The 19,186-nt window shown below is 36.1% G+C and overlaps 1 protein-coding gene across 1 annotated transcript; it reads right to left on the bottom strand.

Annotated features, from left to right (window-relative positions):
• Positions 1-3,400: 3,400 nt before the first annotated feature.
• On the bottom strand, positions 3,401-18,835 carry TSGA10 (testis specific 10). The gene is given in 15 exon segments (XM_058044576.1): positions 3,401-3,464; positions 4,308-4,412; positions 4,737-4,939; positions 9,487-9,581; positions 9,584-9,655; positions 10,209-10,323; positions 12,264-12,363; positions 13,759-13,792; positions 13,795-13,909; positions 16,304-16,381; positions 16,569-16,748; positions 17,101-17,153; positions 17,156-17,252; positions 17,481-17,643; positions 18,744-18,835. Coding segments are annotated over 15 exon segments (1,566 nt in total).
• Positions 18,836-19,186: the final 351 nt, after the last annotated feature.

The following is a 19,186-nucleotide window of genomic DNA, read 5'->3' as shown; positions in this document are numbered from 1 at the left end:
TTGTATAAAAATGTCATAGCACATTTGATGTGTAAGGCAAGCTTTGGACTCCTATCACCTAAGAAAATCAAGCAGAAAAGGTCTTTCCCACCAGGTCTGCAACACAAACTGCAGGGCACATCCTTTGCACTTTACTGGAGCAAGGACTCTGGTACAACAAATACAAAGAGAAAGATGGAATAATAGGAAAAAGTTACTGTCCAACTTACTTCTGATATCACATCCTCCATAGAACGAAAAGGTGACTGCCTGCCTCATCTCCCATCACAGAGTGTCTGCTGAAATAGCAGCTGGAAAGAAGGAAGGGCATTAATTGTGATTCCAACACCACTATCTCATTATACTTCTTGTATGATGCAGAGTCACACATTAGCTGTGGAAGAAGCCTCTCCAGTTTCTAGCAGTTGTTTCTACAGTACCTTTTTCAATCCCTGGTAAGTTATCTTAAAGTGGCTGGAAAATGAGATGTCCTCTCCAGGAAGACCCTCCTGGAATGGCAGTACACTACCTAACAGGAATTTACACCTAAATCATATTTCATCAATTCCCCAAATATCTATTTTTAAAGTCTTAATTCTGTAATTCTGATGATTATTACAACCAGATATTTGCATTAATATTCTTGCTTTTACTCTCAGGCAATATTCTACATTTGTTTTTATTTTGTTATGGTCTCAATGAATTTTCTAACTCTTTCTAGACTTAGCTGAGAGGGAAATCATCATTCATAGATACTTCATACATTTCTACTACTCCATCTCATTCTTCATTGACATTCTTAAGTTCTTGACATAAAATTAATCAAGAACTTTAGTTCTGTGGACATTAAAGCAAATATGTAGATCAAATGTAAATCACTTATACAAAGCAGACATTTCCAGGTTCAGATCTCTGCTCTATTTTAGGACAGCCTTTTCTAACAGGCTATTTCATTCATCCCTGTATCACTAGACTACACAAACCTGATATATTCTTTCAATTTAAGCCTTTAAAATGTAGCACAGACAGCTAATGTTTCAGTTATTATTGCATTTTTTTAAATGAAAACAATCCCAAACCATTTAGCATAAACAAGTAACTAAGTAGTGCTCGAGGGAATTGAGCAACCTGGTTTAGTGGAAAGCTAGAACTAGATAGTCTTTAATGTCCCTTCCAACTCAAACCATACTAGAATTCCAGGATTCTGTAAGTCTGAAACAACTTTAGTTCCTCCCATGTAGCAAAAAATAAAAGTATAACAAGGACTTGGATGAGGAAAAAAGTTATGAATTACATTATTTATTACATATTAATTATATATCTTGAATTCTCAAAAATGGAAAACAACCAAACAGAAAAAATGAGTTCATTGCCATGCAAAAGCTACCTAGATTTAATTAAGAAAAACTTAGCTTAAAACAGTATGAAAATTTTAAACCTGGCTCACTTACTTCATTTTTAGTCTTTAAACTCAGTGTACCCTAGGCATGTGCAAAAGTCACATAAGGCCAACCAGGATAAAAAAGCCCAAATCAAATGAAAACAGAACACCAAAATCCCCCACAAAACCAGGGGGAAAATGGAACATTAAGCAAGATAGGAATTTAATTCCTAATCTAGCTTGTAGAAGATTAGTCTTCATTTGCTATTTAGCCAGGAGTTTACTTCTTAGAATGGAATTTTATCACCCTGGAAAGGGAGTAACGCAAATAGAAAAAGCACCATAATTGTTAGTAACAGCGTGGCAACTACATGGATTGTTTCCTCTTTGTAAGTATCAAAATAGAAGAAACTGTTATGGTAGTTAAAAGTAAATGAAAGTGTTCCAAATGACACAATGTTTCTTTCAACATATTTAAGAGCTACACTGTACTCAGATGAAGGAGGAGCAGACACAATTCTATCAGAGGAATGAAGACTCCCTGTACTTTTATCAAGGATTGGCAGTAGCTAAAAAATAATTGTCCTGCACAGCTGTGTTTTCTTCCTAAGGGCACCAGAACCAGCTCACTGACCCGAGGAAACTTGTCTCTTATTATTGGGAGCCATTTTTAATACTTAGAGAAGCCTTTGATAGCAAAGATTAGTCAAGTGCCAAAGGAAATAATCTCAGTGAACAAATTAAACTTGGAAGTACATAATCATCTCAAAAGCAAGTCATGAACTGAGACTTCTTCCCCCTCCACTGGCAATATTTTTTTATGCATGCTGTCAGCTTCTAAACATTTTAAAAGGCAATGTAGTTTTCATCAAATATTTCTCCGAAAGACAGATTAGTGAGTCTCTTTGTATCTCTCTTACTGAGATTTATTTCTATGTATCTATTGTCTCATTTTTCACTGAAAGACAGAAGATATCCATGGTAACTGCAGGTTTAAAATGAAAAAGTGTAAACATCTCCTGGGAGGAAGAGCTTAATTTTAAGGTTATTCAAAAGTAAGAACAGTGCTGCTCGCAGTATTCCTGTTTGAGTTGGCAAGGCCAGGGGAGTAGAGTCTGCTGAAGCACCATGAAACTGATGGATATTTAAGAGATGCTGGAATCCCCAAAGGGAAAGTTGCAAAATGGAAGTCCAGTCATTTTGAGTGCAAGAGATGGGGCCTGGATATTAGTTCAATCCATAACTCCTGCATCTGGCTGTATGGGAAGGAAGTATGTGGGATTGGATAATCCATTGGAAAGTTTTGGAGGTACATGCTTTTCTGGGATCCTGGTTTCAGTCTGTCAGATGTTTACACTAAAGAAAATCTAGTCTGTGTTGGATTGGGTGAATACACAGATAGGGTGACTACAACAACCCCTGGGTTTCAGTGTGGCTCAGCCATTACCACAGACCTACCTGTAGAGTGGGCCACTGAAACAGGTCCCTAAACCCTGCTGGGGAATGATCACATTCAGACTGGCTCAGGGAGCTGGATCTAGGGACAACAAAAGCACTTGCTCTAGCACAGCAAGCCCAACAGTCCCTGTGCTTGGTCACCACAGCCAGGGCAGGACAATAATTAAATCCTGCTGTTTCCACAGGAGTCCAAACTGCTTCTGCAGTCAGAGAGATGGGAGGGATGGGCAGGTGCTTTTCCTGCCTGGTAAAAAGAAAAGCCAGACTGATGGATGAAGCTTCCTGGTATCACTGTTTTGGTGCCTATTCAAGGTCTGACAATGTTGGCACTTCCACCTCCTAATTTCAGGCATTATTTCATTCTGCACCAAGGCAGTGAATAAGTAGGACTAGTCCAGCCACTGTTATAAAAAGGATAGCACGTTCCCTCTTCAAACTAACAACAAACCATTCACTACTCACAGCTGTTGCTTCCATTATCTACTAACATGATAATATTAATGATAGTATTTTTCTTATATGGCAAATTTTCTGGTTTTCACTTGCCAGTGGCCAAAAAATACTTTGGCTCTGAGAAGCTGCTTAATTTCTTCCCATGAAGAAGATGATCTTCCCAGAGATGTCTTCTTCAGACCCTTCATCCTTACTTATGAGAGAACAGAATATCAACAATTTACTAGTTAAATGAGATACCCCATTCTCAGACCTGTGCTATAATCACATCACTCTGCTGCTTTTAGCTCGCTGTTTTACATATCCAAAGTAATACCCAAAACTGTAATATTTTATCCTCAATACATCCATGAAATAGAGAAGTATTGTTTTTTCAAAGATAAGAAGACTATCTTATCTTGGTAAGACACCAAGACTACACGGATAAATTAATGCATGAAGCAGGACAGGGACTATTCTCTGCTGCTGTGGCCAAGTCTTGTGAAATAGTTCCTGTGAAATAGTTCCTACATGTTGTTAAACTCTCTTCTTGCAAAATTAAAATATATATTTATATATATATAATTGTCATACTGTCATTTGGGAATCACCCATATTCAAGTAGCACCTGGGAAAATGGGGTTGGTACAGGCAAAAATCATTCCAGAGGTGCAGAGAACTAGTAGGATATAGAGCACCTGTATAAATGACTATTCACCTGGATTTTCACTGTAAATCAAGGCAGGCATCAGTATATATGAGTGAAGAGAGATGGAAAGTGACCTGCCTCATCCTAAACCAGGCTATTCCAGAGGGTAATCTCACTGTCTCATTCTGTTGGCTACACATGCAACCTACATAACTAATTTAGACAGCATGTGTAACAGCTGAACAGACTAAATTTAGTGACATGAATAGTCTCTGAACACATAGGAGATGTAGAGCAGTGTAAACCCAAACTTTGTTGTTTATCTGACTAATTAGCCTAAGTCTGAGTACTATACTGCATTTCACCCCAATTAGCTGCAGGAAGCACAATACAGAAACATATACTTGCCTATCAGAGTGCTCAGTCCCCAGCTGTGTTTTGGTGATATCCAGTTCTGACTCTAACTGAGCTGCTCTGTTTCTGAGGTGAGTAAAATCTTGATTCTGCACAGCACTCTGAAGCCCATACACATTAATTAGATAGCATCTGTAATTCTCCAAGCATGTAGCCACATGCAATTATTCAAAATCAAAAGGGCAGCTATACTATGCAAATGAGATTAGGAACATTTTTTTGCAGCAAAATATAAAACTATGAAGAAGAGTTTATTAGGGTTTAACTGAGGAAATCCAAAGGAGGTTCTTGGTATCTTCTGCTATTAATATAGTCAAGGCACATTGGCCATTTGAAAATGCAGCTAGACATAAAACTACCTCTGTTTAAATATGCTTGGAAGTTATGAGAAAAACTGCAATACTCTCCTGGTCATTTACTCACAGATTATTTTCTACTAAAGCAAGCTGTTCCTTGTGAACCTGAATTTCAGAGACTTTCCCTTGGTTTGCTCTCTGTGACTGAAATTCCTTCTCACAATTGGACACAAGAGAAGATTCCAGGTTTTTCATAGATGCTTTTTCATTTCCCAGTTGTTTTCTCAGCAGTTCTGTTTCAGAATGGTTTGATTCACACTTGCTCTGCAGAAAAACAAAGATTTTAAAGTTTCAGCAGTATGTCTATCAAGCTTACTGGAATTCTGCTGGGGTAATCTTTAAAAAAAAAGATAATAATTAAAAGAGGAAGTCTGGGATCAATGACAAAATTAATTTTCACTGCAAGATGGGTGGTTAGTTTTATATTTATATTTTATATTTTCCCAGTCAAAATCTTCTGTGAGATTTATAAAATAATCCAATGTACATACCTTAATATAAATATACTTGATACAAATGAGAAAACACTATGAAATAGACAGATCAATGGATTCTGTAGACAGAATCATTAATGAAGAGGAAGGAAGTTTCACATTTTGTTGAGGCAAGAAGCTATTGATTAACTGTTTGCACACAGGAAATAACATGTGATACTACAAACTGGTACCAGCATCACCAGCAGTGTGAGATTACACTTATTTTACTTACAGGAGCATCAAGAATAAACTGGGAGAAAAGGGAAAATGAATAAAATCAAATCAAAGAGATTAAATATCTATATATCTTTGAGGAACCTAAAAAAGAATACCCAAAAAACCTAGTATATTTTACTGTAGAGGGAACAATGGACATACCTGAGACATAGCTACAAACACACATTAAAAAATAATTCCAGAGGCTGAGAATCAGGAAAATCAGTATTGGGTCAGCTATAGAGACAAAGAAAACTGCCTGTTTCAATCTTAGTATAAGATTGAATGGTATTTTCTCTTCAACTTTTCATGTATGCATTATAGTCTGACTGAGTCTGGGGTGCTGCAACACTTTTATCTGTATTTTACTCAAGCCTAGTTTACATTAAGCACAATAATGCTCAGCCAAAGGCCATGGGAAATCTATGAACTGGGACATCTTAACAAACTCTCCACCTCTGCAGCACATTTCTCAGAAATTTCAGAAGATAATCATTTGTGTGTTCAAAGGAGGAAGAACTAAGATCATAGGCCAACAGAAGGGAGGAAAAAAAGAAATAAGAAAGATAAAGGCAAGAAAAAAGCATTTGTCACTTATCAAAACAAAAGTCTTTTTTTTTTTTACCAAACTAAACTGAAAGATTTCTTCATTCTGAAAGATCCCATTTTCTATGTCACTCAAAAATCTACTTCCTTTGCAGAGAAACAGTTTTGATATTCTACATTTGCATTTCAGAAAATAAGAACACTGAAAAATGTAGACCAAAGAAGATACAGGAAAATAAACAGTATTAGAAACATTGAGAGAACAACATTATTCAGAATCAGGTTTAGTTTCCACTTCTGAATATAAATATGTTGAAATCTAATAATGTAGATTTTGTGCTGGAATACTGTGTAAAGCAAGAGCCTTATCTGAAGGTTATACATGGCTAATGAAAGACTACTGGTTGAAGATACAGAAAAATTACTGAAAATTTCCCAACTTCTGACTTTTCTCCAACTCTCCAACTGCATTTCTGCAGTTTTTTTTCCTGAAGCTGCTGCTGTTCTCCACAGTCCCAGCAATCCCCTTCACAGAAGGATCCAGGGAGGCTTAGCCATATTAGATCTCATAAAGTTTCAGATAAATGTCTTATGCTGGAACTCTTTCATATCAAGAGAATCATAGAGGATTTCACAAGGATACAAAAAACATCAGACACATTTGGCTGGAATGCATAACCAACTGCAAACAGCAGCTTTACCCACTCTGCTTCCAAAAGGCAAAAGGTTTAAAGAGACTGCTGGAAGTCTATAAAGAACAAGAAATTATCTCAGCTGGAGCAGAGGATGGACAGGTCAGCAATAGCATCATACTGAAAATACCTGAATAATCTGAGTGTGTATGAACAACTTTTTAAAGTTTATCCAAACTGAATTTTAAAAAATGTATCACATAATAATTTTGTAGTTTCTGTAAAAATCAAGGTCAGCAAAAATTGATTTTCAAGGGAAATTAGGAAAATATTAAAAGATATTGGTACTTCCTAAATTAGTCAATCATTTCAAAGTCCACACCTAGTTTCATTGCTAACAAACAGGTTCAGCCATTCTGCTTCCCTAGTGACTAGATGTAAAATCCAAGATATCTTTCTTGAAAACAACACTAATTTTTAGCCCTGACTTTTGAGTGTTCATAGTAAAACTCTGCAAAGCAGTGAAGCAGTGTCCCTATCAAAAAGTGTTCAACTCATACCCTTTGAGGAGTAAGCCCCTGAGAAATGCCAAATTAAACATTGAAAAAATTGCAAAAGTGATCATTCATAATCCTAAAGTATATTTGGATTCGTTTAAGTGTAATATTAACATAAACTTATTTTTCTAATATATTTCACATACCCTTTCTATCTTCTCTGCTGTGGAAATTAAATCTGAATTTAATCATTCTTTGATTGCATCTACTTTAATGCAAAGTTCTGGTGTAGATGTGGCATTTTCAAGTACAGAGACACTCTCCTAATGTATATTTTGAGGCCCTCTGCCCATTTTCACAAAAGAGTTGCTTAAGGCAAAAATAGGAGAATTGTATGCTGCTTCTGTTGTTAAATGATACAACAATGCAATATAAAACTCTACTAAAAAAATTAATTAAAACAGCTTCCAAAATCCTACAAAATATCTCCATGTAATTGTGGCAAATTTTAAGAGGCTGCAGTAATTTATTCTAGAGTAAACTTTAAAGTTATTTCTTTAAATACCTCCTGTATACAAAAATTAGAAGAGTTCTTGCTTCTGACATCAAAATTATCTTCTGGCATTTTAAACTATTCTTAGAATTCTACTCCTTTTGCAGAGTTAATAAGGTTGAAAATTCTGCTATGGACTGCATTTTATTTTCAGATGAGATCTTCTCATTTTAGCAATAAAATCTGGCTTTGTGTGTAGATGATCTGTGGATGCTGAGATTCTGTCAGTCATATTTATACTGCTGTCACCTGTAAATTCAGGCATGACTAAGAGATGAGAGAGTCACATTAAAGTGAAGTCCACAAGGCAGCAGCAGCAGGTCTGACTAAAAGCATTAAGAATTTTGTACATTTCAAATTAACATAACCTTGGTTTTTCCTTTTTGAAAAATGCCTGTACTTTGCCCAGTGACATTCCTGGTCAGCCACTTTCAACTCCTTAAGTTTCAGTGGGTGGCAGAATGTGTGTGGGAGGTTAACAGAGCAAAGTGAGAGCTAAGGTGCTGTGATTTGCTTGAAGGATTTACTAGAAATGACATCCAAAGAGATTATTTTATGGGAGCCCATCACATTAATTCTAGCTCTGTCTCATCACATAAAAAAAAAAAAAAGCACAAGGAACACAGAGCACTGCTGAGCACATTAAGATTTTTGAATAAAAACTTCTGTAGATACTTGCCTTGCATGTAACTGTATGAACTGGAATATGACATTTGGAATTGACCCAGTAGGTTGACATAGTGCTCATGAAGAGGCCTATTTATTTCTACACTTAATAGCAGGCATGTGGGAGGGATTAGAATGATAAAATGTCTGCTGGTGTCAGGCTTGTTGGACAAACTAGAACCATGTACCAGTTTTATTATATCTTCAAGGAATTCTAAAATCTGCCACACCACCCTCCTGTGCTGTTTTGCTATTGCTGTGTTCTCATCCACTTTATGCACAGCAACAGTTTGGTTCCTCTAGAGTATCTAATATTCTTGAGTAGCCTTCTGTGGGATTCACATTCTCTGAACCTAAGAGAAGCAGAGAAAAGAATGATCAAAACAATTCCTATCTCATTTACTGCTCCTGTGTTGTTCACAATTGGAATGCATTGTGGAAGATTGCTTACCTGAAGGGAATTGATAATTGGATTCTGGTGTGAGTGTTTTGATTCACTGACCAATTGAATCTGTGTGTGTTGGGACTGTCAGCTGACAGTCACAAGATGCTGTGCAGTAGAGTGCAGTTGAGTGCTTGACAGATTCAGTTTAGATGGAATGCAATATAATACAGAATAAGATAGTATAATTAATTAATTAGCCTGCTGATAAGATTGAGTCCTCTTCATCATTCCTCCAGGATGCTGGACAAAAATTATCACTGATAGCCCTCAGCAGCTTATGTGATGTTCAGTAAGCACAGATGATCTGCAACAAAAACTGGAGAGCCCCCAAACCATGTTTATATGCTCACAAGGTATTTCCAAAGCCAAGCTATGAATTTTTCTTAAAATTCTTCAGATCTTCAAGTGGGAAGAGGCTCTTTGGGACATCTAAAGCAGTGGAAAGAAGGCTAAGGAGCTCAAAGCAAAAAGAGCAGGGACAGGAACGTGACAGATGACAAAGTACTTCATATGATTCAGGTATGCTGAGTGGAGTTGTGTATGACTTTATGCCTTCAGTGATTCCAAACCACAAGAGCATTTAATTTTTTTATTTTCCTTGAATTTTTTTAATAATTTTTTTTCCCAAATGTGACTAGTGGAATTCTAATCATATAATTATATAAAGTAAAATGCATACATTCATGGTGGAAAACCTCCCTGAAATAGAAGTGGCATTAAACATAATTTTTAAATATTACCAGACCATTTCAAAGGTGAACTATGGAAAGAATGATTTCAACTCAATTGCTCCATCTGTGTTTCAAGGGACTCTATTTTCCCTTTCCAACTGTGGCTCTCAGACTGCACTGATCACTGCCAGTCTAACAGGAAAAGCCTGTTTCTGCTTCATGGCATTTTGCTTCCCAACTTTCTCCTTGATCACAGGCTTTGTGATAAGAGCTCACAGTTCTCTCTCCAAACACATAAAGCTTATTTATTTAATAATTTACAGTAAGCTCCAAAAAATAGGGATATTTATAGACCTACAGATATGGTATTGGATATACTCTTTCCACTGAAAATTCTGCCATTTGGTGAAAACATTGAGAGACTCCTCATAAACCAGAGTTTTGTCCAAGATGAGCACATTTTAATGATCAATAGACATCTGTTAAGAATGGTTAGGCTAACATTAGACATACAAGGTGCAGTAATATTTTTATTATTTTATAGGATTAAAATAAAGAGTTCCAAGTTTATCTATTATTTCCTGTCTGATTTTTTAAGCTCAATACACACACACGTGTGTGCTTTATATATATATATATATATATATATATATATGTATAAAACCACAATGAAATATTCTACATCAATTTTGCACTGCAAAAGCAATCATGAAAATGTGTCCAAACTACTAAAACCAAATTAAGGGAATGCAAATGAGTTTTGGTTTGGAAGCTAATTCTTCTATAGAGATATCTAAAAATTTAATTTTTTTGTAAAAACAGTTTTAATTTGTATACTCATTTTAGACTTCAGCACATGCTTCATCCTGAAAATATCTCTGTTTGAACTCTGGGCTTTCAACTTCATATTATCAAGCTCAGTTTGGTACTTTGCTAGTTTTTTATATAGTACCTATGAAGAAAAGTTTTTTCCATAAGTATTAGGTATACTGCTTGTACCTTAAAAAAATAATAATTAGTGTGTATCTAAGGTCTATGGCTTTATTAACTGGTGTTTAAAGGCTATATGAAATGTAAATTATGTGTATTTTTATAAACTAAATTTTTCATTTGTTAAAAATATTTTTTACTTATAAATAACGCTAAATCTTCTTATAAAGAAGAAAAATGTCTGTAAAGGAATGTAACTGTTGAAAATAAAAAACCAGATGGTTTATTTAGCATCTAGATTGTCATTAAAAAGACAGCCTGTCCCATTTAACAAGTAGAGCTCAATCAATTCAATTTATTTTTACATTACAGTTTTTTAAAAGCCTATATTTTTAAAAGTAGAAGACAGATAAAAATTAAGTAATTTATTTATTATGTAATTGCTGACACAGTAATTAATGAAGTGGTTATCTCCCAATCAGGAGAAATAAAGCCACAAGTATTGGGAGAACAGACACAGAACTGCTGAGAACTATTGCTTGAGAAAGTGAATAGAAGAAGGGAAAAGAGCTGCAGAAAAGCTGTCTTCAACTGCACAGTTCAGAAATTTCTTCTGTGCAAAATTGCTAGGAGAATTCAGCTGTAAGAACTGGGGGAAGGTGTGGTAGTGTGGGGAAGGCCCTATGGAGAAACTCCCATTCCTGTTGCAAAAATGCTGTGAGTTACCGAGAAAGGTGTTCTGGAAACTTTCCAGTAAACCCCAGCAAAGAATAATACTTTAAATATTTGGAGTATCACTTCAATTAATGGAAGGGCCTGGAGGAATCAATACATATTCCAGAGGCAATTCTACTAAAAAGTACTTCATCCTATGATACCAAGATTTTTTTGTTTCCCACTGCTTCAACAAGTATCCAAGTATTGCAAAGAAAACCATGAACCTTTCAGGAGTAGCTGGGAGCACAGGAAGCTGCATTTTGTACCAGCTGACATCATCCTTATTAAGTGTGAATCCAAGAGAAGGTGAAGTTGTGATTCCCTGATGAACCTTTGGCAGTCAAACCCACTACCAACCTCACCTTTTCCAGGAGAGTGCTTAAGACAAAAAATTAGTATGTTTGGGAGAAAAGTTATTTAGAATGCAAGTGGTCTCACCTAAACTTTGGCCTCACCTAAGAATTAAACACTTGATCTAAATCCATTAGCTATACTACCTCTATAATGAAGGGAGAGAGGTAAAATTAATCACTTTAAAAACTGGGGTGGGATCTCCTGGAGAACTTTTCTTCACTTAAAAGTGACCCTTAATGACTTAGAAGTTCTATACACCTGACATCAGGTACAGGTAATTTGCTCCTCTAAAACTGAGCAGTATTTCTAGAGGAAGAGAAAGTCAAGTGAGCAGTAGAGCAAGTGCACAGATCAAGTACCAAATAACCCAAATGAAGGCAAGAAGCCGAAGAAAAAGAGGAAAACTCACATCACCTAGAGAAGTGATGAACTCCTACAGGTATTAAGATACATTTCTTGCTGCCTGGAAAACACATCAGTGCAGGAGTATTGTGTGTGCATGAGATGACACTAGAAATATTTTAACTACTTTCACCAGGAACTGCACAGAGATAAATAACACAGTAGATAATGTAAGGCTGTATTATAAACCACTATTTCAAGTATCTTCTATCCAAAAGTAACTCTTGAAGAAACATAAATACGTGTTGTCACTGAAACTTACACTTGCCAGAGCTCTGTCACACAATTTTAAAACACAAAAAGCTTTCAATAATGAAAGAAAACAAGAGTTTTGCATTCAAAATGTTAAAACTTTCAGTGTATATTTATTTATTAGCATTCAATGCCTTTTCTTTCAACCCATAAAATAATGACTGTAGAATATGAAAATTAGCCTATTGAATTTTATTATAAAAATTGGATCTGTCACTCACCAGTTTTTTAATCTAAATGCATCATTTTCTCTTGGCTAAGTTGCATTTCAATTTTTTTCTTCACAAGTCTTCACTGAATCTCTTAAACACTAAGTTCTGTCTTTTCATTCAATAAACTGGAAAAGCAGAAGCATTAAACAGGAGAATTCAGACACTGATGTACTATTTTTTTTTCTTTTAGAAAGGTCAATAAAATTGCAAAAGATAGGAAAAAAATGAGATTTTTCTGTCTATTTCAGACTGTTTGGAATATTTTATTAATGTTAAGTTTAATCTCAGTGTATTAAATTGTGTAAGTGAATAATTGTCTAAAGGATTACAGAAAAGTAAGAACAATTCTTTGCAACAGGTGATTATAAGAAAGTCACAAAAATAATTAAGATAAAAACCATCCCCTGAGACATCCATTTGAATGCCTGACCTGTTTCAAGTTATAACCAAGTGATCTGTTCAAAGGTAGTAATAGTCATGATTCTTGCACTGTTCAACAAACTGAAAAGAATCATCAGTTTGGTTTGGGGATGTAAAGAAAAAGATCTTTCAGTAGCAGCACCTAGTTTTCAACAATTCAACAGTGTTCAGAAATCTGACAATTTATTATAAAGCAGCACTCACTGACATATTTTTTATTCCCTAAAGAGTTTGATCGAGTCTAGGCCCACTATGCTTCTGAACGTGACTGGGAGCTCCAGTTGAGCAGCAGACAATAAGCCCTACACAAAGATTCAGTTTTACTTCCTCTCATGAAAAGGCTGCAAGAGTAAGAAATGGCTCTTTAAAACTAACAACACGACATTTGCTAGTTTATGCATGTTTACCTATTTTTATTTTTTTTTAATTTAAAAATTAAAACAAAATTATTCATATGATATTTACCAAAACCCATCAATCCTCATAGTTTCTAATAGAAAGCTCCTAACTCTAAATTAAATTAATCTTACTTTTTCACTGAAGATGGTTTCCACCATATCATGATATCAATAAGACAAGAACATTTACATATAAATAAGCAACGAAGAAAACAATTTCATTCCAAAATGAATGATGGCTCATAAGCAGCTTTCATAAATTTCTTTCCCTTATAAAAGTTACAGAAACCAGCGAACATAGGTGTGGCAGCAGCTCTCTGGCTACAGAAAGCAGCACACAAGTTTCCCAAGCCTTTCTGGGAAAGGCTGTGAAAAGATCAAAGAATGAGAAGCAATTTTTACCTTCACTTGCTGCACCTGTTGTGAACACGTGGAATGTGTTATGGAGATTTGTTTATCAAAGGGTGGTTTCTTAATAAGCCAATGGTGATGGTGTTTAGATTGGAGGACCAATTAGGTCCAGATGCATTGTAACTGTCTATAAAAGCAATGGGTTTTAACATAAATAGAATAATAAAGAAATTGATCAGCCTTCTGAGAATCATGGAGTCAATGCAAATTATTACCAGTCAGGGGCCTACTGTGGCAAGACATAGGCTGGTGTTACTAGTCAAATTAATGCAATTACATTCTTTTACTTACCTAAGAGAAGCATATTCAGCTTCCTGTCAACTCACTCAGTTTCAGAATCCAGTACTTTTCTTGTCAATCTTTTCATCTCAGTTTCCAGAGAATCAATGGTGTCTTTCATCAGTGCCACTTTAGACATCTGTTCTAACTGTTCACTATCTAACTACAAATATAATCAAACACTAACAGCTGGCAAAAATAAAAAGAGCTGACTTATAGAATTTATTTCAATTTTTACTGGTTTTAGCACAAATCTTTTGCTGAAGAAGAAATGTCCAAGTATCTCATTTACTCAACAATCAGTTTACTGAAAATAGTTGGCAAACACCTGAAATGTGACTTTCACATCCTTTGAAGGTAAATTGATTTCCCATCTTTTAGATCTCTGGAAGTATTTTCATTTATTCATACACATTTTTGGTTGGTAACAATGCTCAAGGGCAAAAATGTTTGCCATTGATCAACATTAAAAGTTTTCAGTGCAAATTAACATGAAAGGAAACATTATGAGTGTATGAAGGGAGAAATCGTGGTTTGGGACACAACATGACCAATAATGGCTTTAGGTCTCTATAAAGTTACATGCTTATGTCAATAACCAGGTAGAGAAATCACTGTAAAACACTTGCATGAAGCACCATGTAACCACCATGTAAAGCACCAGTTACCACCATGAGGCCTTCAGGTCTGTAGCTAAAACAAAGAACAGATCCAAAGCCTCCTTCACAGACTCCAACAAAGCCGGTTTGAAACCTTCAGTCTAAAGAAACCTCTATATTTTAATTAAAATGCTTACACTTAACATTATTGGATTCAATTCAAAGGATTGTCCTTTCTAAATTATTTGAAACACATATTTTAAAGTACAAAAATTCTCACCTCATCGCTCTCTTCCTTTACCAATTTTTTCAGTACTAATTTCTGTGTTACTACAATCAAAGGTCAGGCCTCTAAAGAGCAAGTCTGTAAGCCTCTGCTATATAGTAGCTTCTTCAGTACTAGTGCCATAAATTTCATGTTGATGTATTGCTCTCAAAGGGTACCAAAAGAACTGGAGAAATAAGATGATGTACCTAAAACAGGGCTCCCAATATCACTATACGTCACATGTAGGCGTGTGATTAAAGTTAATTTACTACTCAGAGCTATTTCAGCCTGCAGTGTATTCTTCATATCAGATGCACTCTATTTAATATTATAAACTGTGGTATTATATTTATAAGCTTGGCAGGATTTTAGAAGGTTGAGGTGGAAAAAGAAGATAAACCAGAATTTATAACCATAAGATCTAGAAGAAAGATATACTGCAGAAATCAATGTTAATTTATTTAAAAATCAAGTTCTACCAAGACTGTAAGTAAATTTAGGATTTATATTCATTATATTAATGTTTCCATTTTCTCTTTTAGTGCCATTTGTTAGCTAACAATTGCACACACAAGTAACTTAACCCCTATTAAATACTTGCCAGAAGAGTGCAATTACATTTAGCTTTGAAGCATCAGGTCTTAGTAATGCACAGTCATAAGATAATTCACATTTAAATAGACTCCAGGTCTCTAGTCTGAACCCCTGCTCAAAGCAGAGCCAGCTCTGAGGTCAGGCTGCTCAGCACTGTGTCCAGTCCAGTGTTGAAAATCTCCAAGGCTGGGGACTGCTCAACTGCCCTCATGAGAAGCAAGTATTTCCTTGTATTCAGCCTGAACCCTCCTGGCTTCAGAGGATGCCCATTGTTGCTCATCTTTCCACCAAGCACTGCAGTAAAAAGCCTGTTTATGACTTCTTGATGTCATACCTACTGGCAGGTAGGACTTATGTCCCTCTTAAGCCCCTTCTACTCCAGGCAAAACAAGCCAATCCTCACCTGGATATAAGATCACTATGGGTAAATCTGACAAAGCTTGGTACAGTCTTAAAATCACAGAATCACAGAATGGTTTTAGTTGGAAAGGACTTTAAAGACCATCTTGTTCCACACCCCCTGCAATGGGCAGGGACACCTTCCATCCCATCAGGTTGCTGAGTGCTCCATCCAGACTGGTCTTGAACACTTCCAGGGATGGGGCATCCACAACTTCTCTGGGCAACCTGCTCCTCACCACCCTCACAGTCAAAAATTTCTAACTTGTATCTAATCTAAACCTGTTGTCTTCCAGTCTAAAACCATCCCCCTAGCCCTGTCACTACATGTTCTTGTGAAAACCCCTCCCCAGCTCTCTTGCTGGTCCCCTTTAGGTACAGGAAGGTGCCAAAAGACGTCCCTGAAGTCTTCCCTTCTCCAGGCTGCACAACCCCAACTCTCTCAGCCTGTCTTTGTAGGAGAGGTGCTCCAGCCCACTCTGATCACCTTGTCACCATTATATTGGAGACCCCAGAGCTGGACACAGCTCTCCAGGTGGTGCCTTTCCAGAGCACAGTAGAGGGAAAAGAGTCTTGGTAAATAACATCCACTGCTCTCAGCCTGTTTCCTGACAGCAGTCTGGCTGGTGCTGCAGGATTAACCAATAACATCACCTGTATTATATTTACAATTCCATAAATAATTCTTTTCCCTTACATTGTGAATAGTAGTTTAAAGCTCTTCAATTCTCTGTTCCAAACGAGCCCTTTCATTAAAAGGAGTTTCTTGGGAAATCTTTATCAAATAACAGCAGCAACAAAATCTCTTATAAAACAAGTCTCAACTCACCACAGAGTTGTAAAGCAATTAATTTTCAGAACCAGAAGAGAAATCCTGAGCAACTTGAATTACACTGCTAGGTAGTTTTCATGTTTAAAAAACCTGTGGGGGGGGGCTGAGGTGGGATGGGACAGACTCAAACCTGTAACTGCTCCCTGAGGCTATCATGTTCTGTAGGCATCCTTTGGCAATCTGACAGGGCTGTATTCCTTTCTGGCTCCATGTGTCTTAATACAGCTTGAGCTGCCACAGGAGTGATGCTTTTAGGAGTCCTGGGGGATTTTGTAACTTCCTGACAAAGCTGGGAAATCTCCTCCTGTGCCTGTTTTTGAAATCAGTAGAATAACAGAAACAGGAATAGATAATCAATATATTACTGGGTCCTGTGGCTGGCTAGAGCATCCCAGAACTGTGTAATATCGAAGATGAAGAAATCATTTGTGCACAGATTCTTTGATTCAGGAAAGCTTTTTTTAACTCAAGACAGCACTTACAAACTTGTATTGAAGTGACAGATTCAAATCACAGAATTTCCATAACTTTTAAAAAAATATTTTTTAAACAAATACTTAGCATTCTTTCTTTTTTTCTTTAATATGAAGACAAAAATATATATTTTTTTTTGCACATTACCTTGTTATTTCAATGAATCACACAAATATAAATAAAACTACCTGTTCATAAACACTGAGAATTTTGTCTCTATCAGCTGTTAAAACTTTAGCTACCATGAATTTCTGCCATGACATTCATTTATTTTCCATGTTGACTCAAGTTTTTCACATTCTCTCAATATTTTCAAGACTTCTGGATCAGAAACCACTCCCTTAAAGAATATGGTGATATAGTGTTAAAGCAGAGAAACAAAACTTGAAACACTTTCTTATTATATCTGGTTAGAAAACTTCTATTATTGGCCCATTCCCATTTTACACGTCCTTCTGTTCACAATCAACTAGTTTTTCTTCCTGGTAGTTGCAGCTTTAGTAGTTTAACATGAGATATATTCTAAAAAATATATTCCTCATCTTCCAGAGTGACTTCCCAAGCTCACCTGGACGGATGACTTTTTTTATGCTGCACAAGTAGAGATATACTTAGGACTTGAGAATGTGTTTCTTAATGCCTACAACAAATTCTCAGTCTCACATTTATGGCAGTCTCTGTCCTTTTCCAGTGACTAAATAAAGGCATCATGCCTCAAGGTGGTATCCTTGCTTTATTTCATATTCTCTTTGTGACATAACCTGCATTAGCATCAATGAGAGAGTGCATGCACAGAAATAAAACTTTTGTAATTATTGATACTTCAATGTAAAATGGATAAATATGCTCTTTAAAATGAAGATGAAGCAGATACCTAATTAAAATAAATATCCATATAATACTTTAAAGTAACTTTTGAATATCTGTATTTTTCTTTCTTTGTTATATTGCAAATATGCCTGAATGTCCTTCTAATACGTATCTAACAGGAAAGAAAGGGACATAAAAGCAAAATGTTAATTAATTTGAAATATATCTGTTCAAAACCAAGGGTAGATTTCTACTGGAATATCTAACGAATTTTTAAATATGATAGAAAGTAGGCCACCATGCTTGTTTAAGGTCCATGAAAGGTGAATTTCTGCAATGGAAATAAAGTAGTGTGCAAGTAAGTACTGCTGAAATCCAGGAAGTCATGTAAGAGCCTAAGACAGATTCTGAAGATCAACTGCAATTCAGAAATCCAAAATTGCACATCAAATCCCATTTGTTTAAGAGCAAACTAATGTAATTTTGAGTCACTACAAAGAGTAATTTCTAGAAAGTTATTCCTACATTTGATTTTGGCATTCATACTAAATAGTCACGTCCTAGGAGTACCTCTGATGATAAAGACAGCCTAGATATCTATTACAGTCATCATCACTGCTGACATATCCTGTAGATTAGGTGAATCCCATCCTAATGTACGGTTCTCTCTGAAAGAGTCACTCAAGTTCTGCCGTTATGTGCATTTCCCTAGTCCTAGGGAAGGGAACAGATCACAGCAATCAGCAATTGCCACCTTCAGTACCTCACTGAGCATCGAGGACTCAAATTTACACACAGAGCTTACACACAGTATTTGCTCACTCACAATACTACCTTTACCAACTAGTGAAAGAGCACTTTTTGGAAAACATTATAATATTTACATATCCTAAAATATATACTTACACTACACTTGCCATTTAGTGGTAAGAATTTACTGCTGTGACACATTTCACCACTGATTTGAAAAGAAATATGGAAGACCCAGGGAAACACAGGCCAGTAACTCTTGCCTTGGTACCTGTCAAGATCATGGAGCAGATCCACCTGGTAATTTGTTGTGTTGTTGTTAGGGTCCCCAGGATGACATGAGAGATGAGAATTTGACTCCATGTTCTCAGAAGGCTGGATATGGTATGATATGATATGATATTATTCTAAAACTATACTAAAGAAAGAGAGGACACATCAGAAATCTAGAAAGGAACGATCATAAAAACCCATGATGACCACAGAGTCTGACACAGCTGGACTGGGATTGGTCATTAATTAAAAACAATTCACATGAGACCAAAGATGCACCTGTTGGTAAGCAACCTCCAGACCACACTCCAAGCAATCAGATAATTATTGTTTTCATTCTTTTCTGGGGCTTCTCAAGAGAAAAATCCTGGCAAAGGGACTTTTCATAAAATATCACAGTGACAGTAATTAGTGGCAGACAACATGATTTCACCATGGCAA

Source organism: Melospiza georgiana, chromosome 2 (genome assembly GCF_028018845.1).
Source record: "Melospiza georgiana isolate bMelGeo1 chromosome 2, bMelGeo1.pri, whole genome shotgun sequence".
Taxonomy (NCBI): domain Eukaryota; kingdom Metazoa; phylum Chordata; class Aves; order Passeriformes; family Passerellidae; genus Melospiza; species Melospiza georgiana.
The sequence above is the reverse complement of the archived record's forward strand: the minus strand, read 5'-3'. Positions and strand labels throughout refer to the sequence as shown.